The sequence below is a fragment of the Thunnus albacares genome, chromosome 3 (assembly GCF_914725855.1).
Source record: "Thunnus albacares chromosome 3, fThuAlb1.1, whole genome shotgun sequence".
Taxonomy (NCBI): Eukaryota; Metazoa; Chordata; class Actinopteri; order Scombriformes; family Scombridae; genus Thunnus; species Thunnus albacares.
The window spans coordinates 5,752,194-5,769,458 of NC_058108.1; the positions used below are offsets into that span (position 1 = coordinate 5,752,194).

The 17,265-nt window shown below is 38.0% G+C and overlaps 1 protein-coding gene across 4 annotated transcripts in view; it reads right to left on the reverse strand.

Annotated features, from left to right (window-relative positions):
• Positions 1–17,265, reverse strand: part of LOC122978908 (zeta-sarcoglycan) — a 283,738-nt gene that overhangs the window by 58,999 nt on the left and 207,474 nt on the right. For all 4 annotated transcript variants that reach the window (XM_044345988.1, XM_044345985.1, XM_044345986.1 and 1 more), the window contains one exon: positions 17,099–17,186. In XM_044345988.1, the coding sequence (XP_044201923.1) occupies positions 17,099–17,186 (88 nt within the window). The remainder of the gene's footprint in view (positions 1–17,098; positions 17,187–17,265) is intronic.

The window sequence follows — 17,265 nt, forward strand, 5'->3', positions numbered from 1 at the left end:
CCCCTGTCGGCAACAGCGGTTCCATACAAATCACAGCTCAGCACTTCGGTTACCCCAGACCTTGTAGAAACTTACAAAGTTGTTGAGTTTCAGGTCATTAAAAGTACTGTATGCGTTATTTTCACTGATGATTCAGTATGACAGTGTGGACGACATGGTGAAACTCCTCTTTATTTGGTCCGCTATGTGTATAGACACTATCAAACTTTATCACAGTGTTAAAACGACTGTCTACAAAGGTTTGTTCTTTGAGTAAAACAAAGTGAAATATGAATTATTATTGAAAAAAACTTAACTTTGCCTATGAATTTTCATGTGATGGTTGTGATTTGTAAGTCTCCATATTTTTTTCATTTTCATAAAGGACTCCCCAGAGAGCTCAAAGCATCGAATGACTTTGATTAACTATCTAACTTGCTGTTTCACCCAGTTGTCATTACTATATCAGTTTGTTAAGAACTGCATTGTGATGTGAGGTTTCTGTAGTTATGAGAGAAATACAGCTCAAGGGGCCTATACCAGAGACAAAAAGTAAAGGAAGCCTATTAAATCTAGACATCGATTTTACACATCAAAGTCTGTTTACAGGTGTTTACTGCACACATAGAAATAGTTCTATAAATCCTTTAGAAATCACTTGAGGCAACGTTGGTGGGGCTAAAGACTACAAGATTGAAAATTTAAAAAAAAATCTGGGTGTGTGGAGTTCAAAATAAGTGGGTTTATTAAAAACTTACAAAAATTACTGTTAACTAAAAACGGCTCTAATCAATTTTTGTACACTTGCAATATAATCTGAAAGGAGTTGCTCCTTGGGTGGAAGTGCTGTCGCATAAATACTTTGTGTTCATGATGCATAATTAACAGTTAATTCAGATTTGATTTCTTAATTTAGTGCAATAAATAAATAATTCATTTGATTTAAATCATTTTAAAAGGTTAAAATTTCTGATGTGATTAAACACACTTGTCTCATACAGTTAGAAAATTATCATCTGTGACTGAAAGGGTTTAAACCACTAGTGCATTAGTCCATTGTTTGTATTTTCACGTTTTGTACTGGAGCTAATGTTGTCCGTTCACATTACTACTACGACGAATTTCATTGCGATACCGTTTACAATGAAAGGTGAGCTGAGGTCTCTCACGAGGCTCTACTACATTGCATTTAAAGTTATGATTATTGACGTCTGAAGCCAAGGCAGACAGTCTGAAGGACTTCTGAAAAACTCTCAAATCCTGTGCAACTTGTTGACGTGTTTTGTACTATATTCCTTCACAAAATACAGTTCTCATGGCGTGACCATGGCGGGGATGCATCAGAGAAACAAGACATGTCCGAGCAACAAACGCCCATTTCAAAGAACCGACCTGTGTCTGTGTCGTCATGAAGAGAGCTACATCGGGGTTGTTCTCTGATAAACCTGCTGCACACTACAGCACCAAGTGGCAGACAGAAAATGTTAGCAACTAGCAGGTGATCATAGTGGTGCATTTATCAGCTAAAGAACCAGATATTGGAAGACAAACTGAACTGAACTAACCACAACCCCTCGACCTCGCCTGTCAAGCCCACGATGAACTAGGGCTTATGGGCGTTTGTTTGCTTACACATATGTCATCAACTTTATAAGGTGATGACATGTCAGTATTATGTTTACAGCTTATTATGTCGCATCAAATTACTGCAAGTTTGAACTTTAGAAAATGTCAATAGCAGGAAGGAGGGAGGTCACACACAGCTGGGAATTGGCCATGAAAACCTTGTACTGTTGGAGCTTTACAGAATTACATCTAATTCACATCTCAAACTTAGTGTTACCCACCTAAGAGCATTATTCTCTTATGCATTTCTAGCTTCTTTTACTACAACTTTCAATTAACTCTCCTCTGTTAGAAAGCTCATTCACTTATTCCTGCAATTCAAGTTCTCAATAGGGTAAAAAAAAAAAAAAAGAAAAGAGATACTTCTTTAAAATATCTGATATACTTCAATGGAATTCTCCAATTTGTATTCCACAATTAATGAATAGAGGACATTAAAATGGTCCTGGTGTAACTTTTTTTTACTACTGCACATTAAAGCATTGAGGTCATAATAAAGTTACATGGGTTTACTATCCTGGGTTTTTAATTCAAGGCTTTAAATTAGAGCTTCTAGCAATGAAGGGATATGACGCAAGAAGATACTGTGAAAGGATTTGGGGATAGGTACAAAGAAGAGTGTGGCTAAGCACAGTAAACATGGCATGCATGGGTGAGTTTACTAAACAGGTCGAGATGAATTTTTCATTAAAATGAGCTTCAATGCACTTTGTGATGATGCCTCCCTACCACCCTCACCTTTCTTTTCTTCCCTGTCCTTTGCTCACACTCCTGGACATGAGAGCTCATAGGAGTGGGTGAAATAATACTTGACATTCATGTAAATATAGAAGTGATCCTGCTCTTGCAAATAGTTTTTGCATACATCTCTTGCCATGCATATTTGCATGTGTGAATGCTAATGTATTCTCCAGCCAAGAAACACTTCTAAAATCAGGCCATTATTGTCCTTTGGCTATGTAGAGAAAGTCAACCATATTTTTTTTTATCATCTAAATCACTCTCTATCATTTTCCTTAGGTCAAAATTCTGGCAATATGCTAAATGCAGCATTAAGGCTTTTAACTAAAAGATGAGGTTATATAACTCAAACTTTAGTGTCCTTGCACTGGTTAAATATGGGTTTTATGACTGTTTTTAAGATTTCTCCAGCTGCTTTTAATGCTTGGCTTGGTCTGGCAATTGGCTAAATCACTTTTCACCTTTTATGAATTGGAGTGCAGCCTAGGAGCTGTAGGCAGGCCCCGTTCAACTGCTACACAGCCTGGACAAAAAAAAGGGTTAGGGGGACTTCTGGCTTCTTCAACAGGAGCATCAGCAATATCTTCTTTTTACAACTGGAGCCTTAATAGCTGGTCTTAAAGGATCTGTCCAATAACAGAGGATGCTATATGTCTTCATAACTTTCCCTTTCCTCTCCAAAAACATGTGTGCCTCTGGTATACGTCGCCCTATACATGTGGTATTACAATGTGGCAGTTAAAGTAGGCACTGCTCTGCTTTGTGGGGTTAATTAGGTGAATACAGTCAATACATTGACCTTATTCCTTGTCCCATGATACTTTGCGTCAATTATGGGGGCAACTTCCAGTTATACTTACATTGAGGCAGTGTCTAGGAAAAGGACGCTAAGAGACTAATGTTTCAAAATCAGATTAATCACTATTAATCAAACAGCCACAACTATGGGGTGTGTGCAGTACAGTCTTTTAATTTCTGAGATAGTTTTTTTTTTGAGTGTTTCTAGTGAGAAATTGGCTCGGACATACAGAATATAAAATACATCCAAATTTATGCCAATCATGAACTACTGGTGTTAATGTAAATTCACACACCAGTTAGTTTTGTGCTGTTTGTCCAGTGTGTCTATAAATAGAAAAGTAATCATTAAGGATTTTTATATACATAACAATCACAGGTATGGGTTATTATGTGTATATGAACTTGTGTGCACATGTGTGCTTTTAAGAGTGTGATGGAAACCTGTGGTGAATGCTATGCATGAATTAATCATAGGCCAGATTAACAGACACGGCTACAGTATCCAGGGATGCAACAGGGGGTGCAAGCGCCTTGGTGTTTGTGCCCACATGCTCTTAGTTCTTGGAACCTCTGTCTTTGACATACATGTACACTCAAGAGTTTCCTGACACCAAAATCCACTAAATCAGGCACTACAAGACTTCAAGCAGGCTCAACTCTTCATGTATTTCCTTTAAAATCTTTGTCAACAGTGTTTTTTTGAAATGTCTGTCAACTGAACACCCGCAGCAAACTCTCCCTTAGATTATATTGGCATTAAGCCTCCCATTGGCCATGCTCCACTGATCATCAGCCCTGGCATACACATACAAACACACATGCCAAATTAAGTGTCCTTCTTAGTGATGTGACCACAAGGGAAGGCTTCTTATTCATGTATGCAAGATATTGAATGTGTATATGCATAATGAAAGCAGAAACACTGCTGCTGTATGCTTTTCAAAACATGGGGGAGGTATAGCAAACAAGAGACCACGCAGTATCCAGTGAAGTGTGATTGCAATATACTTCACCATGAACAGTGTAAATAGTGGAGAAAACTCCTTTTGACCTTCTGTTTTAGGTCGACAGTTAAAGTATACAGACAGTGCAAAATAACTTTCTATGTCAGGTGGATAATTTGGGCTTTGGCTGGATTTCCCACTAAACTTCCTGATTAGTTATTCAAACATGGCAGGGCTTATCAATGGATTAAGATGAGCATTCTGTTGAGTAAGTCCGCCTTATATGCTTGTCAGTTCCCCTTCTGTCTCGAATGTCAAATTTAATGAATATTCAAAAGCCCAGTGGGCTCTTTTGTGAGGAAATGTTCCTAAGGGGGGGATTTGTACAAACCCCATTACGCAACACATGGTGAATGTGTAGAAATATTTAGTCAAATGTTGAGTAAAATCTTTCTCTGCCTACTTTATCTAAATAATAATGCCTCATTCCCACTGAGCAAATGCTTGGGTACATTTAGCTACATACTAGCACTTTGTCTTTACCTAACCAACTGGAGTTAAAACTGAAAGGCCGTCACAGCCAATAAAGAAAGTGTCACTATATTAATATTAGGAATAACAATATTCAGAAACAAACATTTCATGTGTAATGAACAGAATGCATCGTCTATGTTTGACTAAGTGCATATATGAACCTTTGGGATTTATTGTAGTGGTGATTTGCCTGATATGAGCTCCTGAAGGAAAATAATAACTCTAAAATGAATGATAATGTATAGTGTAATCTCTTGCCACATCAAATGTTGCAGACAGTAAACAGTCAGCGACGTTAATAAACTCCACACAGGCCGTGTTTAGTACCCGAGCTTTGATTTTGCTCGAAGGTGAGACTTTTCATTCAAGAGAACAGGAAGGTGTATCCAAACTTTTGACTTGTACTGTGTACACTAATCAACAGCTTTGCACAGCTACAGCACTTGTTGCAAGACTATCTGTCGTGATTCTCTCTGGGACTCATTTTATACACCAGAGATCCCTTGATGAGCCGTACTGCAGTTCCCTCAAAGTGTCTTCTCTGGCAAATTTTTGTCACTTTATTCCTATCTGATTGAATGTTAATGCTATTCATGCTATTCAGCTTATTAGCGTATCATATCATCTTTTTCTATTAAAGGGATAGTTCAGATTTTTTTGAGGCGGGATTGTATGAGGTAGTTATCCGTAGTCAGTGTATTACCTGCAGTAGAACGTATTTTAACCACCTGAATAAAGGCCTACCTAAAAAAATCAATTTTCAAAGCTTTACCTTGCCATCAGACAGCCTTTTCCTTTGGCACTACATTTTCTCAACTCCAGCACTTTTTGATGCAAACAGCTGATCTGTGGCGTAATACAGTGCCCAGCATGTGTAGGAATACAGAAGTCCTACAGTTGAGAAAACGTAGTGCCAAAGGAAAAGGGCTGTCTGACGGCGAGGTAAAGCGGTGAAAACTTTCTAAATATAGTGTGCACTTAAAATGATATTGATTTTTTTAGGTGTGTGTTTATATCTTTGGTGAAAGACATCACAGACACCTAAAAGAGTTGAATGGCCCACAGACCTTCAGAACCCGAGCCACTCAACAACATCTCCTTCTGCAGAAACACAGTTAAGGGTCATGAAATGAGTAAACCCGCAGCAAATTTAGTTGAATGCAGCTGAAAGTGAGACACTTTAACTTTTAGAGATAAGTATTATCAGGGACAGTTCAAGGAGCGAGAGAATAACAAAGGGAGAGAAGGGTGCAAAAGAGAAAACAACTGTATTATTTTGGTCCTTTGAAAGTAAACAGCATGCAACATGGCCATGATGCAACAGCAGGAAACAACAGGGTCACCACACTGTTTGAAGTGTTTCTACCAGTCAAAAGAGGGAGACAGGCACTCTGTCGCACCGCAACACACTTTTAATCTCTTCAAGGTGTGACACCTTAAAAGAAACAGACAAAGATAAATGAGGGGAAAGATATGAAAAGGAGAGAAGGGAGATGCTGTCGAGAAAGAAAGAAACTGCACAGCAAAGCACTTTTTAACTTTTGAATTTGCCACAGGTGGGAGGGTGAGATTCATGCACTGGGGGACACAAATTATTTATTTAGAGTTGATTACAGTCATTAATATGGTAAGGGAGGAGAGAAAGAGACAGAGGGAGAGATAAATGAGTGCTGTTTGTCATCTACATTAATCAACCTGATCTCTGGAGTCAGGGCAGTGGGATAGAGGGAAGATGAAATGGTAGAAGATGAGGAGACTGGCAAAGGTATGACCACGGTGCACTACATATTCCTACAGAATTTAAACGCAATTAGTGATATTGCTATAGTAGCTTTCCTTTCCTTTATACACAGTGTAAAGTCTTTTCTTTCTTTTAAAAGAAATCTTAGTGAAATAGTCCAGTATTTTATTGTGCATCCCATATATTCTGTAATATTCAGTCAATCTGCCTACATTTCCTGTCTTCCTTGTCTTGCTTATATTATTCTATTGTCCTGACAGAAATGATGTACAGCGCAGCATCACAGTCAATATGTCTGCATACGTACACTAGTATCCCAGTTATGATTGGGGTTTTTGGGGTATCCTTTTAATGTGTTTACAAATGTAAACATCATATCCTGGTGATGGGAGACATGGAAAAGCCTTACACTGGTTTTGAAAAGCTGAATATGCAAGTAAGTTTGTAAAACAGTGTTTCATTAAAAGTCTACTTGAGTGAACACAATAAACTAAAGCGGCTGTAATGTGATCAGTGATAAGTCTGACATAATGACTTTAAAACACATGAGACATGGAGCGCAAATCTAATAGATTCACAGTGAAGAGGGCAGAGGTGAAGAGAGAAAGCTGAGACGTTCACGGCATGAATAGTGTGAAGAATACGTTATAAAACCAACAATACATTAACACAACTACAATGAGAACATTTGAGACATCTACTGCACATAGACTCTGACTGGCAGGTAGTGATAATCACCATGCTGCTGAACTCCCCTGTTACATGTATACTGTATAGTACCTCAGGGTTTTGCATTGCTCACCTTGAAATCATGTAATCTTGGGTTCAAGTCTATGAATAATACACTGAAGTCGCCCAAAGCAAGGAAATGTATTTCTCCTGCTATAGCCTGGTAAAGGTCTTAGTTCTGTATTTTGAGCAGAAAATAATTGCAGCCTGTGTCAAATCAATAAATTTAACATGAGCTGCAGTTGTGTGCTTCAAGTGTAAAGGATGGAAACACCAGGACTGCTTAAGGCTGATATGAAGCTAAGCCTGACTAGGATCAGGATTATCTGGTGGGATATTTACATGCTACGCTAACATAAATCAAACTTACTTAAACCTGCTTTGTAACAGACTGGATGAAACACTTCTCACTTCAAGTTAAAAAGGAGCTGTGTCACTTTTGTTTTACATTATCAGAAACAAGATGGAAGAGCAAACTATGAATGGATAAACGAATGGGAAACAGTTTGCAAGCCAAGTAGATTCACATTATGTTATGTCACTCATGGGGCAGCAGAACTTTCCATAAGAGCCGAACAGCAAGTTGACGCAGGGAACAACGTTGCTCACTCACTTTCCCAGTCAGTCTTTGTGCCTCTTAAACTTCAAGGCAAGCCCCAGTCCCAGACCCAATCATCTTACTATATCGCAGGACAGAACAAGACATCAAAAATGAAAAAAAAAAGGAGAAAATTCACATGCACAGCAGACAATCTGGAGTTGTTTCCGTTGTTGGAAAAGTTGAAGAACTCATGGCCTAGGGTATATCTGATTTTTATGGCTTTCTAGTGACTTACATGCCTCTGTGAACATAATTACATTAATATCCTGAAGTCATGGCAAATACAAGCTGGGGGAGATAATAATCTTGCATTTAAATATGAGTTAGTGAGCCTTAACTGAGACATTTTATTAACTGACCTTTTACATTTCAATAAAGGCCTTGTGCCAACTTACATCGCCTGCATTTGGGCAGGTTCCCTTGTGGGCACAGATGATGTCTGACTTAAACTACTACATGAATGTTCTTGGCAATTTCTTTCATAATTCTGAAACTCATAATTACAGAAGATTATAAATGTTAATATATTTCACTATTTGTAGTTTTTGAAAATTTTCCTGGACAACAGCATCTGCCAAGTAACTCAAATGTAAATGCACTGTAATATGGCAACAGTGCCTCAGGGGATGAAGTGCAAAATTGAATGCAAGTCTAGGTGGAAGCTTTGGCATTCTATCCCTTTATTTAAAATGCACATAGTTATAAATGTTTAGTTTACAAATATGCCTAAAGGAATACTGAGTCATTGCTCTAACCTTGTGGCAGATTGTTCAACCATGGTGCACTTTGCATTATTCATACTTTTAACAGAGACAATGCAGAAATATGCTATTCAGTATTATTAGTGCACAGTAAACTTTTTTTTGTCACCTTGCATCAGAGTTGGTTGATACATTCTGTAAACTTTCACTATCAAGCTTGATATTAACACAGTTATATACATTCTGATTTAGGAAGATACTCAATTTTGATAGGTCACGAGCAAGTTGGAACGAGTAGTTTTTGCGTGGATGGTTGCAAATGTAAGAACTGAATGTACAGCAGCGGTGTTATAAAACAACTTTTCTCAGCTCTCACAAGGTGATTTTGTGCAGATGTAAGGTTGGTCGGTAAGAACGACTGACAGCACACATTGCTGCTTTATGGTAAACAATAAAGGGGACATTTTCTGCTATCCTTGCAATAAACATTCCAAGCTCATAAACACAGATAAAGTCTTTCTTACTGACTGAAGACGGTGTTCTTGTTGACTTACATGACAGAGAAGCATTTTTTTTTTTTCCCCGTGGTTTAACGTCCTTTTATTAAACACAGAAAACAAACAAATTGTTATTCTTCACAGTCGTGTCACTCCCTTCGGTGCATAAACTCTAAATTATCTTGTAGCTTTTACAATGTTCTATTCAATAACACACTACTTTATTAACTGAGAAAACATTTCCCAATGCACATAATGTGATGCAACTACAGAGGGTGGACACAATAATAGGTAAACCTCAAAATATAATGCAATCCAATGAAACACCACCGCAAACTATCACATAAAAAAATTACAACAGACTTGAATCAACACCTCTCAGAAAAAGACTGAATAAGATGTTTGAGGAGTGGACAGTGAGATATCACTAGAGCACTTCCAATGATTTACACTTACAAGCCAGTTTAATGTGGTTTGATTGCTGAACTGCATTATAAAAAAAGCAGGAAAAAGAAATAGCCTCCACCATATTATAATAAAATAAAAAAAACATCACAACCTATTGCACACATCCTTTATTGTATACGCCTACAATACCAGAGGCAAGGAGAGCACTGTCATGACTGAAGTACTATATATCTGTCATTTTATTATTGTGTCCAACCACCAACATACAGTATGAGGCCTATAGCTCACTGGTGCAGAAGGATGACTTCATATGGTCCATTAAATCAATTCCTTAGGGCAACACACACCCACATATATGAACAAGTGATGAAAACAATATTTGCCATATTGCAGCCAAAATAGTATGCAGACAATTAGCCTTTGTGCAATTAAAGTACAATTAAAAGAATAAATGGTAACAATAGCGATAAATCCGTGCTTTTATTGAGTCCTTGATGGCCCCAAAAGTGTATTTCAGTTTGTTAATGCTCAGCTCTATGTATTTTTAATTGCCTCATTAAAACCATTGATTTGATCATAGAGTAGCAGCATAATATGTGGAAGATATGCTGTCTGAACTTTGCTGATTGGGTGAGGGCGAGACACATAAAATCAGACTACAGTATTTGTATCTTTATGTTTCTCAGCCAGACGAATCAAGCCAGAAAGATCTCACTCTAGTTGAAAAGTGTGATCACTGCAAAATATGATTGTTATGTACATCATTTGTTTCTCAGAGGGGGATTTGCAAAGATGTAGATTCATAATTAGACTGTGTGTAATGGAACAATTGAATTTTATGCAAGGCTTTGCGAGTGCTCATTCCGCACACTAATCAGAAACCAATTTTAGCCAACATTCAACCGTTAAACTGCTACAGTGACGCCATGTCTCTGAGAATGAGTGAAAAATAAAATATGATCCATTTCCTTATATTCTTACATTTCTTACAGCTATAAATCCAAAAAATCCACACATAAAATGTCTCAACTACAACAACACATGAAACTATTTGACTTTGTCTTGGTAAATTCACCTCACTTTTACCACAAATCATTAACCGTCTATCACTCTTTATGGCCTTTTCTTTTCAGTCCCCTAATTTCTTCTGCTTTGATAATCCAATTTTTGAGCAACATCAGCCAAACGCCATAGAAACGAGGTGAGCGATTCCACCTAGATAAAAGGGAACATAATTAGTCTAAGAAGGTAAAGATAATGAAGTGATAAATGTGGGCCCGAGTTTAGAAGAAGGTAACAAGGTCAGTGGGGAATTCATTGGTTTACTGTAATAAGAGATGAGGTCCATGCATGATTAAAAAAAGGGGGGAGAGAAAGGTAGACGTGACACGACAGAATGGAGAAAAGTGAGGATAAGCGAGGAAACAAAGAGGTAAAAGAAGGAAAAGGGCGAGAGGAAGACAAAGGGAAAGTGTTGCAGTGTGGTGAATGAAGGATGAATGTTGAATGTCACTTTAAAAGTTGGAGGGGTTGTTTTTATGGCAGGTATAAGCAAATGACCCCCCTGACACACACACACACATAAGCCTGTAATGACTGCCAGCAGGTAAAGAGAACAAGAATGGGAAACAAAACATAAAGAATAATGAGCTGGCTAGTTTAAGCTCTTATTAGTATTGTGCTCTTGGTATTTCAACTTTGAAGTGAGCAGCTTTACTCATGTTTAAACTGTTGAAAATAAATGTAACCAATTTTCATTTTTTGATTTTGTTGCTATAAGTTAAGGCACACTTTTAAACGGATAACTGATAAACTATGTTTCTTGATACTGAGCTCAACCTGGAAGATTAAGAAATCCAGTCATTAGCAGTGAAAATACACGTCTTATGTCAATATCTCCACTTTGGGAAGTGTTCATTTTGACTAAAATGCCATTTAGTGTTAGTCATATTTTAGTCAGCGATAACACGATAACACAACAATAACAAACGTTTTTGTTATCGTCTTTTCATCAGTGAAAAAATGTTGTTGACAAAAATTATGACGGAAATTATACATCATTGAAATTTCCGCTGCTTTGGGGTAGTTAAAGGAACATCTGGCCTCCGACGGACGTCTCTCAGACACCGCTGTACTGTCTCTAATGCTGGAACATCATCACCTAGGCGGGTGAAAGGTTATAGCTTCAAAACTTCGAGTTCACTCATCATCTTTATGGTCGTGCGTTCAGAAGACAAAGATGAAAGGTTCTCACTCACTTTAACGAGCTGACAGCGACACAGAGGACGGAGAAGAAGAGAAGGGATGGAGAGATTGAAGAGAGCGAGAGAGAGAGAGAGCAATAAAAATGAGATGAGGTACCCAAGGCCAACGCATGTACTCAGACCCTCTGTCTCAGAAGAAGAGGGGCCCCCAGAAGGACACAATGTAAAGCATTTGTGAATGTTTCTACTTGTATAATGATAATCGGTTATGTCAAGGTGCGCTCCCTAAGTGAGTTGATTTTATCACCATAAAGAGCAAAAACATCAAAATATCTTTTTTTTTTTTTCCTGGCAAATCTCCTTTTGTGTCCTTGCAGGATTATCAGTATCAAAGTCTTAACAAGATGAGGGGTATATTTACTAAGGATTTGCAGTCCTCAGTAATTGCAAGATATCATATCTTATTTAGTTGCACTTCATACAAATCAGATGAACTGTGGTTGGGCTAATTTATATGTGTGATCTTAGTAAATACCCTGATAAATTGAAAATTTGCGGTGGTAGAGAATTTTGCACCCCTGACACTTGTATTCCTCTTCTATTGTAATGCACCACATCATCAAGGATAATCCCTTGTACGTGCAAACCAGTTTGTGATTCTAACATGCTCAGAATGACAAGCTAATGTTAAGCAGGTATAATGCTGACTATGTCAATCATCTTAGTTCAGCATATTAGCATGCTAATATTTGCTGATTAGCACTAAACACAAACTAAAGCTGAAGCCTGTGGGAATTAGTTTTGCTAATATCATTCATAAACCGAAGAATTTGACATTTTTTGACCTGATGATGGTGGAAGATAAATGTTTGTGGATCACCAAAGTCATTAAATTCATCCTGTATGGACATAAATGTCGATACCAAATTTCATGACAATCCATCCAACAGCTGTCGAGACATTTCACTCAAAGATCAATAAATCTTATAAAACCTTTAAAATAATACCTTGACAGTTGTTTCTTTTGTTTTGCAGATTCAGTGATTTTACCGAAGCACTGAGATCTTTCTCTCATTCCTCTTCTCCATTTCTGTGCAACTCAAATTAGAACCTATTTTACCATTCGTGATGTAATAAGGTGCCAGCACACGTGTGTCTTGGTATTAACGTACGTGTCCTAACGTTTGTGGGCATTTCACCTTTCCTTACCGCTGACCGTAATGATCCTGTACCTCTTGTATAAGCCAGAGCAAGCTGTTCCTCTGTTGAGTTTCAGTGATGAATACTAATAAGTGGTTTACTGAGGTGGAACTTCTCTGCTTCCAATGTGGCAAATGTCTGGTGAGGAGAAACAACCATCCCTATGAGGACACTGAAGAGAGAGGAAGGAAGTGTGTTTTTTTTTGTTTGTGTGTGTGTGTGTGTGTGTGTGTGTGTGTGTGTGTTAAATATGCTGCTGAGTCAGCACAGAGACAACAGGAGGCAGTGGCAGAAGGAGACCGAGGGATTTCCGGAGCCTGGAAGAAGAGACTTCTCAGGAGGATTCATTCTGTCCCGTTCCAACCCATCAGCCAGCCGCTGAGGTCTTTAGTGTATTTGTGTGTGTGTGTGTGTGTGTGTGTGTGTGTGTGTTTACATGTCACAAAGTGGTTATTGATGGAAGTTGCTTGGCAGATTTCCCTGTGTCTGGGGAATCTTAGCGCAAAATTGTAGCTAGGAACGTCTGTGTGTGAAAAGTAAAGGTCTGTGTGTAATTTGTTCACATTAATTGGTATATAAGAGGTATTTGTAAGGTATGACAGTGTATATTCGACACTTGTGCTGTCACTAGTGCACAGCTTTGTCCAAAGCGTGAGTCTGACTGCACAAGTTAGGTCACGCGACAGTCCGTGTCATCCTTTAGCAGCTTGACTAAACTGACTGCAGTAGGCTGTCTGACCGTCTAGTTTTACAGACTGATTCTGCTGACTACAAGATAGGCTTGCAGACACACACTCACTCACGCTCTCTCTCACACACACACACACACACACACACACACACACACACACACACAAACACACACACATAAGCATTAAAGTGCTTTTCCTGGTGAGGAAAGAAGCTTTGGGGAGCTTTAACAGCAGGAGGTGAGCTGTCAGGGATTTCAAACCTTCAAAGTGTCAGAAAAGGGAAGACTGTGTGTGTGTGTGTGTGTGTGTGTGTGTGTGTGTGTGTGCATAAAGACACTAGAAGCGCCTGGCCAGCCTACAGGAGATGCATATCTATATGCTGCATCCACATCAAACATGAGGAGCAGATTAGTTTGCTCATTTTATGATATTAACCCTCAAAACATCTTTTTCCGTCCATGCTCCATGTTTAGGTGATATGACTAATACATCAGGAATCACCAATGGCCAATCCATTTATGATGATGGGATTGTTTTACTGTTTATTACTGCTGATTTAAAGTCCTTAAGTTTTGTAACATACATTTCTGCTCCCTTGAGTATTCAAGGTGTCAAGTAAATTTGCAAATGTTTTCAGTAAGGAAGAAGTGAAAGGCTGAATAACAATGAGAGGAAATTTGATGTATTTCCAAATGCAATCACAGTTTCACTTACCAATCACATACTGGCAACATAACTCCAACATCCATCAAATCACATGTTGAATCTGTTGGCGATGGCATCAATAAGCAGCCAGATCTGTTTCATCCAAACTGAACATAGCTAATCACAGACTAAAGAGAACTAACAACATCATTTATTATATGAAGGGATAAAAATGCCATGAAGTTTGGGTACAGCTACTGTAAAGTCATCTATAGGCTAATGTTAAGATCACAGAGAAAAACTGTAAGATCACAGTGAAGACTGCAAATATCTTGTGACATACATTTTGACAGGAAACTTCACTGGTCAACACTGCAGTGTCTGCTTTCCTTCAAGACATAAACTCAAAGAGATCATCACCAAGTGCAAGAGTGTAGTATGGTATGTATGAAAATTTCATTTTGATTATCTCCAGGAGGTTCAAAAGAGCACTTTCAAGTGACAATTTTCATCCACCAAGTTGTAAAAACCATCTAAATTTTCCCCATATTGTGATTATGACAACACTCCACAAGTATTTGCAAATCCACAGTGAAAACCACTTACATTATATTAAAGCCTTGTCCTTGCCAGTCACCACTTTTCTCTGATGTTAAATCACAATACAGACAGAAATCCATCATACAACACTACAAAATACCAAATCCTCTGCATTAACAGTCCAGAATGAATACGAGCAAATATTAAACCCTTTTAAAACATGGAACACATAACGTCGCTGGCTTCATCTGTCTGTTCAAGTAACGCCTTTTTATTATTCAGACTTAAGCGTCTTTTATGTAAATGTGCCTTTTATTCAGATATAACAGAACATTTATGGAAAGGGTTACATGCTTGCACGATATTCTGTCCCTGGTGCACGAGGGGGAGCAGAGAGAGAGAGAGGAAGAGAGCACGTCGTTGAGTTAAAAAATATTATAATTAGTAGGATGAGGACTGGTTTTGTTCTTTGACAGGCTGCATCACTGATGGATTTTAAAACTTATTTTGCTGTTAATTAATGAGCATCATCAACATAAGAGATGCCGTTCATTGCTTCTCACAGTAAATCCACAAATGCAGTTTTTGCATCAATATCATCGTTTAACGTTATTATAGAGCCGATTCTGTCGCCTGTTTTATAAAATCCAAAAGCACACAAGCGCGGGGTGACAGGATGTTAAGTTGGGACCTTTTCGGTGGATATTCATTTATTCAGCCATCAAGCTGACATGAATTAAAGTTGAAAATACAGGGAGAGAGTGCTGGTCAGTATTGACCGGAGGCTACTTAACTTGTGTAATAAAGAGACTAAAAGAGAGATGACAAGAAGTGAACAAAACAGCCAACTTCATTTTATATTTAACTGCTCTGAACTCTAACCACTGCCATCATAATATCGGTGCCTCTGTCACTGTGATACGCACAATCCTAACGACCTTACATATGTACATTCAGTATAACCAACTTCATGAGACTTGACAAACATGTTGAATGCATTTCCTTCCTTCCAATCTTTCCACTCTTACTGGTTATACTGGCAACTTTAACAGTGATTTAATATTCTGTCCTGTAGTCTTGAGTTAAAAGTTCATCAGAAACCAAAAGACATTTGCAACAAACAGTGTCATGGTTGTCAGAATCTGGCAAAACATTTACTGTTTACAGATAGAACGGCTTTTAAACCACTAACGTCTAGAATATAAAAAAGCAAAATTTCCTGGTTTTATCTGCTGTCACCCTACTCTGATGAATGCTTGGTTCCTACTGTATGTTTAGCATTGGCAAAAGTTCAATAATCTTTTCCCTCATGCTCTGCCTTTATTCCTCTTTGGGTGAATGTTTGCTTTTTCTTCATGCTCTGATTTTCTCTGTCACTTCTGTTTTCCTACATCGTCAAAGTCCCCACATTTACAATTCCAATGTCACCGTATCTGACCTACAATCTTTCTGACCGCGTTCTTTGAGCCAATCAGTCCATAGCGGCTGTTCTTTAAATAGTATTTTATAGGATCACAGTTTTTCAAGTCTGTCCTAAAAAAGCTATCAGGTGCGAAAATGAACACTGACACATGTTTTATTGGCTGTCATCATTCCTCCCGTTCATACTGGCCATCCCTTCATAACGCCCTTTCATAATCCACAGGCCTCTTTCTGTATGTATTGCATTTAAAGTTTAGTTGAAGATAATTTAAAGCTTCAGCTGTCCAAATTAGTCAAATCAATTCAGTACTTTCAAAGTCTTTTTGGTGCCAGATTCCCGCTCCACTGCAGCTGAGCAGGAATACTCCGTCCATCGAGACACGGAGGGAAAAGACTGGAACTGTGAAGGATATCCGCTTTATATTACAGCAAGCAAAACCCATTTCAGTGCTCATGTGGCCACCTGAGTATTGCTTTAAGACAGGCTTGAAAAATTGTGAACCTATCCTTTAATAGTACATGACAGAGAAACAATGTATCAAACCATATACTATAAGCTGATTTTCTCCAGTTATTTTCATACAAAGAATTCTCAGATGCTAATTTTATATTTGCTTTGTTAAAAGTCTTTAAGAATTTTCTTCAACTTTTTTGAGTCCCTTAAGAATATTCCATACATATATATGTATATATATATATATATATATATATATATATATATATATATATATATATATATATATATATATATATATATATATATATATGTATGACACACGTCCCCCTGAGTGACGTCTTCTGTAGAACACTAGGCCCTCACTAATCCAATAAGAGCTTGGAAAAATGATTTAGTCGAGGAAACAGCACGGCTGTCAGCCTCAGTGAGATACACTAATGGAAACAGATAGCATTTAGTTTGGTAAACAGAAGGAGGTAAAATGCATTTAGGAATTTCAAGCACAAACAAAGCAATATAACTGAATGTCTTGAATGAATTATCTAGTTTGGAGGTTGAAGAAAATGCTTACTGCCAATGTAGTATGTGTGGACATAATCTTTGTATGGTGTGTGTGTGTGTGTGTGTGGATCTTACCCACTGTTAGCTGACCGGTCAGTTGTCCCTGATCATTCCTAGCGTTGACGGTCACATTTCTGTCAGACTGGAGGATCAACGGACTGTCCTAAAGAGAGAGTAGAAAGGTGAAAAATGATTACGATAACGGCAAATAGACTCAATTTAATTTGCTAAAAATGGTGCGA